Source organism: Pseudorca crassidens, chromosome 6 (genome assembly GCF_039906515.1).
Source record: "Pseudorca crassidens isolate mPseCra1 chromosome 6, mPseCra1.hap1, whole genome shotgun sequence".
Classification (NCBI taxonomy): Eukaryota; Metazoa; Chordata; class Mammalia; order Artiodactyla; family Delphinidae; genus Pseudorca; species Pseudorca crassidens.
The window spans coordinates 13,559,595-13,571,644 of record NC_090301.1 but is presented as its reverse complement, the minus strand read 5'-3'; the positions used below and the strand labels follow the sequence as shown (position 1 = coordinate 13,571,644).

Here is a 12,050-nt window from a genome sequence, read left to right as displayed (position 1 = left end):
CCATTTTTTCTCCTGGTTTTTAGTGTGCACTTTCTATGGAAGCCTAGAGATTTCAACAACATTTATCCTGTCTTCTTTGAATCTGGTTTGTTTTCCCTATTCAGTCTTGGGTCCTGTTTTCATTATTGTTTTAAAATTTGTATTGGGGTCTAGTTGATGTACAATGATGTATTACTTTCAGGTGTACAGCAAAGTGAATCCGTTGTACATATACATATATCCATTCTTTTTTAGATTCTTTTCCCATATAAGCCATTACAGAGTATTGCGTAGAGTTCCCTGTGCTATACAATAGGTCCTTATTAGTTATCTATTTTATATTTTTCCTGGAGAATTCAACTCTTTCTGGTCTGGAAACGCTGCTTAAAATCCGAACTTGTCCTTGCCTCAGTAACTTAGTACTTTCGGGATGAGGACAGTACCTCATCATTCTGTGCATGTGTGTGTATACAGACATATTCAGGTACAGAAGTATATATAGGTATTTTGCTTCCATTCTTTTAACGTTTCCACAACTCTTAAGTCCTCAAGTGTCTTGTGCCTTTGACCAAAGTGAGACGTGGATTCTTGAATTCGGACTGACTCCTCACTTCTTCATTATTCTACTCCTGCTGCAGGTTGGTTCCTAGAAATTACAGGGGGCTTTGTTGGCAGAGTAACTTGCTACCTTAGTACTCAGTATCTCTCTCAGCCGTTCAGGTGAAGTGGTCCCTGGACCCTTGCTCTCTGTTGGGCCACTGTATTATTCTCAGTTCTCTGCTCTCTCATCTTCTCTGTTAAGAGAGACCAAACCGAGAGCTTAGTGTTAATTAGTGTTTTGTGTATATTAAAATGAAAACTTTGCTACAGAAGTTTTGCTTAAGAAGTCTGCACCCTATTCATAGATCCTTTAATTGCTCCCCTGAGCCCCAGTGGGAGGAAGTGGTGCTTGTTTTATCACAGAAGTGTTTCATACTTTTTATGGTTATAGATGTTGATTTTAAGTCATTTATGAGGATCAGATAAAGACATGGCTCCCCAGTTGTTATTTTCCAAGTGTTTTCATACCATTGCTATATTTATTTTTAGAAACACAGCATCGGCACTATTAATATCCTCACTTAAAGATGGAGAAATTGAGGCAAAAAAGGTTAAATGCTTGTCAAAATGAAGGACATAGTCCCTTGTGGACAGTGGAAATATCCCCATTAGGTCAGGCTATTAAGTGCATGGTTTAAAGGCATTTTTCAAAGGGTCAGAGGTAGCAAAGTTGGTAAGAGCATGGAGCATGGGGTTAGAGGGAGCATGAAGTTAGAGGGATCAGGGGCTTAATTCTGGTTCTGTATGTATTTGAGCAAATATTTAATTGTTCGGGACTTGCTTCGTAGGCTGTAAAATGAGGTAGTAATACTTATAACACAGGATGTTCAAAATATATAGGGAGAATGTTGCTGAACTCTGACTTGTGTTAGTTTAACATAAGTGTGAGGTGCTTTAGTGGATATTAAATACACCTATACTCTTATTTTAAAAAGGAAAGAATGCCTACTGCCTTTCCGAAGAGGCTCAGAGCTGTCAAAGTAGAGTGTAGAGGGACAATTCAAAATTAGTATTGAACTCCATGTATTTAAATGAGATTCATGCCAGTTTGTTGCCTAGCAACCAGGGTATTTGTCCTTGCCGCCCTGTGGGGAGCTGCAGGGCAATTTAGCACAGGGTGGACTAAAAAGATTGCTTAGTGCAATGCAGCAGCCACTGTAAGGGAAACATGTGTTTCTACGAAACCCTACAAATATCAATGAATTCATTTCAGTGCTGGCTTACTCTGTTTTCAAAACTCCAGCCAATGTTTCTCAAAGTGTGGTCCACTAACTGCATGCATCAGGGTTACAAAGCTACAGTGGGGTGGTTAGGAAGAAGACTGAGACAAGTGTTCCTTCCAGAGGGCAGCTATAGCAAAGCCCACATGGGCAGTCGGCATCATGGTTCAGAGGCCAGGGGCCAGACGGCAGGGGTTGCAACGCCGGACCTGTCTATTCCCAGCTGTATGAGGCTGGACACGTTCCTTCATTTTTCTATGAAAGTTTCATCATCATTAAAAGGTGATGATGATGATAATGACGAAACGTATGTTTGTAACTACTGTAAGCAAAGGGCTGAGAAGCGTATCTGGCACAGAGTTAAGTAGTCAATAAAGATCAGCGGCTATTAGCTATAGAGGTCAAGACTTTTTGCCAGCATAATTCTCTGGGGTCATTTCTCATCTTAACCCAGCTCTCTGGTGACCCTTTTCTTTCTATCTACTGTCTCCAGGCTCAACTATTCATGTTCCATTATCATCATGTAATGTTTGTCTTCTTTCTATCCTAAGGCACAAGTTTCACTTTATCTCCATCCTTAAAAACAAGTACAACTATGGGAAGTTCCACAGGGTTTTCACGGCTAGTGATCCAGAAAAATTAGCAGGGAATAAAAGAGGTTCTTCCCAGGCTTTCTCCACTTTTTTTTTTTTTCTACTTTAGATCCACACAGTTGGGAAAAACATGGTAAGAAGATTCATTCATGTTTCCAAGTCAGAGGCTCTGCCCTGAGATTTGGAATCTAAAACTTTGGCAGTTACCCGGCATCTGAGGTAAAAGGCATTTCACCTGACTTCTCCTTAGAGAAGTTCTTAAGAGAATCGAGAAGCGGAGGGTGGAAGTGAGTAAAGGAGGAATAATCCCACTGCAAGTAGTTGGAAGGAAATTAATATAGGAACAAAGGTGAAGGTGAAAATTCCTCCCCAGGAGAAATAGCAAGACAAAGGCATATTTTGTGGCCAACCTGTTCTCAGCTGAAGTGGACATTCTTAGAGAACTACAGATATAAAGGGATCGATGTGGCCATTTAAAGTCGTGGTGCAGAAGCTCATGAAAGTACAAACAAAACTAAAGGCCTCTAAGAACCCTAGAATATCCTTAGAAGTCTCCAGTGTTGTACTGACCTAGTTTTCAGGCCATCCTTTCACCAGGGAAAGGAGCTACACTTGACACCTTGGTTGGATCCAGAGATTGGGGTGTGGTTTCTGATTAGGTCCTGGGATTTCGTCTTTGAGCTGATTGGCCCTACCCCGAAGGCTTACCAGGCAATAAAATGAGCAAAAAAGCTGAAGTTGGCTGGCAACCCAATCCAAGGCCTCGAAAGCCTCAGGTACTAGAGACCCACAGGGGAGAGCTAAGAACCCCTGGTTCGTGTGAGAGCAATTTTCCACCCTAAAGGAGAGAGACTGCAGAAAATCTGGAACACACAAATACTCTATATACCCAAAAAGAGGTGCAAGGACCAAGAAAGGAAAGTCCCTAAGATCATGGAAATGTTTATAAGTCTATTCAAATTATACTATATTACAAATGATTAAGAATGGATTATGTCAGAGGAACCTAATTGGCTTCTATCATGGACAGAGAAGCCCAGCAGATAGAATCATAAAGCAAAACACATATGGGATTTTGATCTCTCCATATGATATTTTCATGATCAAACTAAAATAATAATAATAATAATAAAAGAATCTGATGAAGTCTCTAAGGTGACTACCTAATAACTTGAAGAATTAAGTTGGATTTTAACTTTTAGAGAAAATTTTAGGAAATAGACTTGAGTTGCTTCCGATTCTGGCAGCATTTTTAGATATATTCTAAGTAATTTTTTTTCAAAATACTTTTTAGTTACATAAATTTGTTTGTAACATCACCACAATACAGAATATATACACTGAAAATCAATTTCTATCTCCTTCCTATAATCCCAAGTTTGTGAGGTAACCAATGTTATGAGTTTAATGGGCATTTTTTAATACTTTTTCTAGGCTTACATAACATATTTACATATTCACATTTTTTTTTAACTCTCCAATGATATACTGTGTATTCTGCAGCTTACTCTCTTCTCTTAACAGCATATCATGGGCATTCCAATTAATACACTTAAATGTATGTAATTTTTTTCCATTAGTTATTATTATAAAATATAGATGTGCCAAAATATATTCAACCCCACCCTTATCAACTGATATTACAAATTGTCTAGTGCTGCAATACTCATGCTTGTAATTGTATTTTTATGCTCTAGTGTATGTTTTTCTAATATTCATGTTGCATATTTATATGTATGACTTATAAAAGATACATTTGAATATCTCAAGGGGTGGGATAGGGAGGGTGGGAGGGAGGGAGATGCAAGAGGGAAGAGATATGGGAACATAATGTATATGTATAACTGATTCACTTTGTTATAAAGCAGAAACTAACACACCATTATAAAGCAATTATATTCTAATAAAGATGTAAAAAAAAAGATACATTTGAATATCTCAAAAGGCTATAGACATGTGAGAATTACAAACACTGTGTTATAGTGTTTATTTCCCTATAGTCTTACTATCACTAAATGATATTCAACTTAAATTTTTCTTCATTCAGATATTATACATCATTTTTGTTTTAATTTGTATTCTTATGATTACAAGTGTAGCTGGGCAATATTTTTTTGAGTTTTTTTTAAGCTAATTAATTTATTTTTGGCTGCATTGGGTCTTCGTAGCTGCGTGTGGACTTCCTCTAGTTGCAGAGAGCGAGGGTTACTCTGCTTTGCAGTGCGCGGGCTTCTAATTGCGGTGACTTCTCTTGTTGCGGAGCATGGACTCTAGGCGTGAGAGCTTCAGTAGCTGTGGCACGTGGGCTCAGTAGTTGTGGCTCGCGGGCTCTAGAGCGCAGGCTCAGTAGTTGCGGCGCACGGGCTTAGTTGCTCCAAGGCATGTGGGACCTTCCCGGACCAGCGCTCGACCCCTGTCCCTTGCATTGGCAGGCGGATTCTTAACTGCTGCGCCACCAGGGAAGCCCCGTAGCTGGGCAACTTTGTACACCTCTTGGCCAACTTAGTCTTGCTCTTTTTGAACTTCCTGCTTCTATCTTTTTGCTCATATTTTCTTGGGTTATTTATCTTTTCTTATTAACTTGTAGAATTTTGAGTATTAGGAATGTGTGTGGGGCGGTGTGGCAAAAGAACATGAGTTGCAAATGAGTTCACTAACTATTTTCTTTTGGCTTGATTTATGTTCCATTCATCATAAAAATTTAAGACTTTTGTTAAATGTGTTCATTTTTCCATAACTTTCCACTAAAAGAATGTTTTCCTACGTTTTTATAACTTGCGTTTCTAAAATTAAGATTTTAAAAATTCATCTGGAATTAATTTTTACATGTACTGTGACATACAACTCTAACTTTATTTTTGTCCAAAATGGATAGTCAAGTGGTATTTGTTGAATTGTCTACCCTTCCCCAGAGAATCTGGAGTGCCATATTTACCATTTACTAAGTAACCATATGCACTTGGAACTGTTTCTTGATACTCTGTTTCATTTCACTGGCTTATTTTTTTTAATTTCAGAAGACAGGAAAAGATGGAGTATGTCTCTATTTTTTAAAGCTAACTTTTCTCTAATACCAAAGGAAAAAAGAAAACTAGAGCCAAAATTTCACTCATGAATATAAATGCAAAAATTTGAAAAAATTAGCAATTCTGATGTAGTAAAATATTAAGGTAATAGTACAACTTGAACAAGAAAGTTTATACCAGAAACACAAGTATGCATTCATAGGACAGCAACCTATTAATTTTATTACAGTGATAAATTCAAGAAAAAAGTTATTATGTCAATAGGCTGCATATGAATTTCACAACATAGGGTAGCCAGTCTTTATAAGCACTGTGGAGACCAAGAAAGGCCCTTCTTAAACATGATAAAGACCAAGAAAGACCCTTCTTAGACAGTTCTTTTGTACTTGAAACTGTCAGAAAACACCAAATCAAGAATAAGACAATATGCCTGATGTTAGCATTATCATTCAATATTGTTTTAGAGTTATTAGATAATAAAATAAGATAAAAATCAAAGAAACAATATACTTATTAGAAAAAAAGAAATTTAAAATTTTTTTGCAGATGATGTGACTACACACCTAAAAATTTTAAAAAAAACAAACTATTAGGACCAGAGAGTTTAGTAAGCTAGTTATCCATATTTGAAAATCAATAGCTTTTAAAAAATATCAGCAATGAACAGTAAGAAAAGGAAATGGGTTTTAAAAACTCTACTCACGTTTGCAACAAAACTATAAAATACATAGAAATAAACAATAACAAAGTTAAAGATCTTTATGAAGAAAGTGAAACATTTTAGTAAAAAACACATAAAAAGACCTAGTTAAATATTCCCTGTTAGGCATTCAATATCATAAACATTTCAAATCTTACCTAAGTCAACACATATTTCCTGCAGGACTTTGCAGACCTGGTCTCAATGATTCTGATTTGCTTGTGTAGAAAATGATTTACCAACTCTTTTTTTTTCTTTCTTTTTTTAAACAGTGATGCCTTACTAGATATTAAGACTTCCTCTAAGGCGACTGTAAACAAAATATTATGGCACTGACGAAACATTTTTATCAGTAAATGTGAAAACAGTATACTCAGATATCCTGATGTTATCTGAATTTGCACTTTTTTTTTTAACCTTCTTAGGAGATGGTGTAATTCAATGTGAACTTTGAGAAAATAAATATGAAATGATGCAATTGGGAAAAAAAAGGCAAATCTATGGTAAAGATGATCTGGATTGAATAGTCCAAAATAAAATATGTATGATTAATCAGATTAGGATCAGTATGTACACTAATAAAGCTAGCTTCTACTCGCACAAATATGTTTAAGAGCTGAGAAAGGGTTTTGCTATTTTATGCAGCTTCATTTAAATCCTAATTGGGATACGCTATTTTCTCAGGATTAAAGACTGCATTTAGATCCCACTACTTTCAGTCTGACCTGTGCTGGGCTAAATGATATCATTGCATATTCTGTAAAGGAAGGACTGACTTCGTTTATTCATTCAATAGACATCTACTAAGTAGCTGTTAAGTGTGGGCCCAATCCCTGCCCCAAAGCCACCTGCAGTCTGGTTAGAAGAAGTAGCAGTTTTATAGGCCTCTCCTATACCAACTAAATGCAAGTAGACGCTACACCAACAGACTTTTATCAGTACCTTTAAGCTGTCCACATGGTTTTCCCATTAACTATTTCTATAGTTAACACTTGAAAGAAATATCTCTCTTAAAATAGAAACTCTGTTATCCAAAATTCTCACATACTATGGCCTTTCCTACAACTCAATCTAAACAAGGAAAATAAAATTAAATCTTTTTGTTAAGAATACTCAAATAAGGACTAATCTCCAAAATATACAAGCAGCTCATGCAGCTCAATATCAAAAAACCAAACACCTCAATCCAAAAATGGGCAGAAGACCTAAACAGACATTTCTCCAAAGAAGATATACAGACTGCCAACAAACACATGAAAGGATGCTCAACATCACTAATCATTAGAGAAATGTAAATCAAAACTACAATGAGGTATCACCTCACACCGGTCAGAATGGTCATCATCAAAAAATCTACAAACAATAAATGCTGGAGAAGGTGTGGATAAAAGGAAACCCTCTTGCACTGTTGGTGGGAATGTAAATTGATACAGCCACTATGGAGAACAGTATGGAGGTTCCTTAAAAACCTATAACTACCATATGACCCAGCAATCCCACTACTGGGCATATACCCTGAGAAAACCATAATTCAAAAAGAGTCATGTACCACAAGGTTCATTGCAGCTCTATTTACAATAGCCAGGACATGGAAGCAACCTAAGTGTCCATCAACAGATGAATGGATAAAGAAGATGTGGCATATATATGCAATAGAATATTACTCAGCCATAAAAAGAAATGAAATTGAGTTACCTGTAGTGAGGTGGATGGACCTATATTCTGTCATACAGAGTGAAGTAAGTCAGAAAGAGAAAAACAAATACCGTATGCTAACACATATATACAGAACCTAAAAAAAAAAAGGTTCTGAAGAACCTAGGAGCAGGACGGGAATAAAGATGCAGACGTAGAGAATGGACTTGAGGACACGGGGAGGGGGAACGGTAGGCTGGGACGAAGTGAGAGAGTAGCATTGACATATATACACTATCAAATATAAAATAAATAGCGAGTGGGAAGCAGCCGCATAGCACAGGGAGATCAGCTGGGTGCTTTGTGACCACCTAGAGGGGTGGGATAGGGAGGGTGGGAGGGAGACGCAAGAGGGAAGAGATATGGGGATATATGTATACATATAGCTGATTCACTTTGTTATACAGCAGAAACTAACACAACATTGTAAAGCAATTATACTCCAAAAAAGATGTTAAAAAAAAAAAGAACTAAATGGGGTGAAGCGAAGCTTTATAAAATAAAGGGTTGGAAGCATTGCATTTACCTCTCTCACCAGTAAACTTTCTGCTTTGTGCTCTGCATCTTCGGGTACTGTTGAGTACAATGTTCGTATGTCCCAAGGAACTGTGGCAGTCTGAGAGGAACAAGGAAAGGAAATTAAGCCTTCCGTCTTAAAGCACTGGGCAGACCACTATATTAAAGGCACAATAAAGAAGTGTATGAGATCTTAGCATTTAAGGATAAGAGAAGACAGAGAAACTTCCATAGTTCTTACCAATTTAATCTCTAGGAGGGAAGATTCAAACCTCTTTGGATTACCACCACTGGCATTGCAGTGAGTCCCCCCTGCTCCATGGTTTCAGTTACACATGGTTAACCAGGGTCGAAAAATATTAAGTGGAAACTTCCAGAAATAAACAATTCATAAGTTTGAAATTGTGTGCTGTTCTGAATAGCATGATGATATCTCAAGCCGTCACACTCTGTCCCCAACATCCCATCTCATCAACATCTTCAGGGCTCCATGATCCACGATGACCCTCCTTCTGATGTATTGTCAGAAAGTTAATAAATAGTAGCCTAATACTATGTCACTACATCGTTCAACTCACTTCACCTCATCACCTAGGCATTTATCATCTCACATCATCACAGGAAGAAAGGTGAGTACAGTATCATAAGATATTGTGATAGAGAAAGGGACCACATTCACATCACTTTTATTACAGTATATTGTTATAATTGTTCTATTTTATTATTAGTTATCATTGTTAATCTTTTACTCTGCCTAATTTATAAATTAAACTTTATCATAGGTATGTGCGTATAAGAAAAAACAGTATGTATAGATAGAGTTTGGTACTATCTGAAGTTTCAGGCATCCACTGGGGATCTTGGAATGTATCCCCAGTGTATAAGGGAGGATTGCAATACTATATTGCAATTACTGTTTTATCTGTGAAGCTCATAATTTTAAGCTGTTTCCTTCCCTGCAGAACACAAAAATTTGGGCATCTGTATATTTTGACTAGTTTATTTATATTGGTATCTTTTTTGTTCTTAATGCTATTGATAAAATACATTTGAAATGAAAAAGAAAACCTACAAAATCTACATTATTTTAATCCTACTGTAAATAATCTCTTGAATATCCACAGGGTAAATTTAGCCCCTTTCAGAAGCCCTGTGTGTGTGTGTGTGTGTGTGTGTGTGTGTGTGTGTGTGTGTAGCCACTATTATGGTGGGAGAGAAGAAAGGGTACTCAGTAAATCTGGACCTTGAAGAAAATAAGTCATGTTTTTAGTGTCTTTATTTTCACTGAAATAAATAAAACATTTTCAACTTCAATGCTAAACAAACAACTTTTTATTAAATGAATATACATTAACTAAAAATATAAAGAATCTCTTAATATAAGACATTTAAAACAGAATTCATAGATTGTTTCCCCTGTATATATCTTATGGGATGCCATAAATTGGTAACTTTCCATTAACAGCTACCAGCTTCCTTTAGTCTGTACTCCTTGGGGATTACAAGGATGCTGGGATGATGAATCTGTTAACATACACGGTACCAACAGTTGGGATCTTTTATTTTGTACATCCCCAAACCCACAAATGATTCATCAGCATTTCTAAAGCACAAAATAAGGTTCATTTGGACTGTTCTAGATGAAGGGCATTTTTTTCTAGACCAATTATTAAAACAGATGAGAGTTTTAAAACCCATCCTTACTTTTGGGAAGGAGAGGGGTCCAGGGAATTTAGTCTTCTGAGGTCACAGCTGCAGCCGCAGGCTCTGCCACCAAGGGCAGCATCGTTCTTTTTCTTCCAATCCTAGCCTCATATTTTCTTCAAATCCCCTTTTCTCTTCACTCTTGATATAAGCTCCTCGTGGGAAAGAAATTTGGTCTGTTTTGTTCATCGCTATAACCTCAGTGCCTGGTTGGGTGCTCAGTACTTACTTGTTGAGTGTGTTGAATGTGTGTGAGTAGGTAAATGTGCATTCTGTGTATGCATGTGGTGTGTGGGTGGTGTGCGTCTGTGTGAGCTTGTGTGGTTGCATGTAGCGTGTAAGTATGTCTGTGTGAATGTGTGTGTGTGGTGTGTGCCTGGTGTGTGAGTGTGATTATGCAGGAAGGTATGCTGTGCTTGATAGCGTGTGTTTGTGTGCATGGCGAGTGTGTCTGTCATGTGTGAGCGTGTGTCTGTCATGTGTGAGCATGTATATGTGCATGTGTGAGTGGGTGTGGTGTGTGGGTATATCTGTGTGTGTGGGCGTGCACGCATGTACGTGCATATTGGGAGGATGGGACTTGGACACTGAAACAGGAAGAATGTCATGTGATTCTAACAGGATCAGAGGACAAAAATAATGATCAGAGGACAAAAAAATAATAAGAAAACTGTAATCAAGATACATTATATGGCAAAAATAAATGCTCATCTTGAAACACAGATACAGAGCCCCTCGGTCAGTGCATCTGCCCCAGGATTTGACTGCGGTTTGTGTGAAGAGAGTCTGGAAGTGCTTGCAGGACATGGCTGTCGATTTAAGCCAAGTATAGATACACGCACAGGGAACCATTACCTCCCACGTGAAGCGTGCTGGAGCCAGTTTAGGATTTATTATTATCTAGATTTTACATTTTTGATTCCTTTTGAATTTCCTTTTGCTAATTGCATCTTTTATGTTATTCACTCTGTTAGAAGATAAACAGTAAATAAACTCTATTGAAAGGTTGGAGTAGAAGACGAAAATCCATGCCTAAACTGAGCTTTGGGGTTTATTTCTGGATTTCAGTTGTCTGGGGATAACTTATTTCCTGTTTGGACAGATAATTTGCAGATACACAGTGTAACTTGATGCGTTTCCAGGGAACATTACATATTGTGATCTACTGGCAAGATTAAGGATTTTTTTCCTCCAACTGAAAAAATTTTCTATATTTCAGTCATTATTTTATAATAAAATTTTTATATAAAAAAGCAAAAGATTCCTCTTTTTCATTATCTACCACAGTTTATTGATTTCTTGCCTTTAAAAAAATAATAGCTGCTCTAAAATACTCTAAGTCTGATGGAGAGTAAAGGGGCCCAAAGTTTAGTTTCCTGTTTAGTTATACCATAAACCTATCGTCCCACTAAGATCAAGTACTCTGTGGTATAGTTCAATAGAGTGAATACTGAGCTGGTTTAAGAAGGTTTTTGGTTTTTGTTTTTTTTTTCTGGAAGGTGGGCTCAGGTTTCCAGTAATAATAATTACATGACTACCTGATTTGTGATGCCACAGAGTGAAGATTAGGGTCCCAAATACACAGGCTAATGCTCATATTCAATATATGAGATTGGAAGTTCCTTCAATTTGGGGTAATAAAAATGAATCATAGGTACAATGGTTATGTGTGATCCCTGATGACCTCTAGTTATGAGATGATGTTGATTCTTTGCTAAATAAGGCAGCTGGGGCTGAATCACCCTCATGTAACCATGTGATAAATCTGAAACAATATTTTACAACATGCACATCTAATACCTTGCACAGAGTACACAAATACAAGAAAAGGAATACATGTATAATAACATGCTATTAACCTCAGTTATAGTTTGTCATAATGCTGGAGAACTTGCGTGAAAAAGCAGAAGGGCTCCATACAATTTCAACTTTAAGAACTGTATTGCTTCTACTCATCTTTGATTCCTTTTGTTTTCATTTTTTAATTGAAGTATAGTTGATGTATAATATTACGTAA

General features: G+C 37.0%; 1 protein-coding gene across 14 annotated transcripts in view; it reads right to left on the bottom strand.

Annotated features, from left to right (window-relative positions):
• The window catches only part of DOCK10 (dedicator of cytokinesis 10), a 278,971-nt gene that overhangs the window by 131,969 nt on the left and 134,952 nt on the right, over positions 1–12,050 (bottom strand). For all 14 annotated transcript variants that reach the window (XM_067740390.1, XM_067740391.1, XM_067740385.1 and 11 more), the window contains exon 3: positions 8,340–8,429. In XM_067740390.1, coding sequence (XP_067596491.1) covers positions 8,340–8,429 — 90 coding nt within the window. The remainder of the gene's footprint in view (positions 1–8,339; positions 8,430–12,050) is intronic.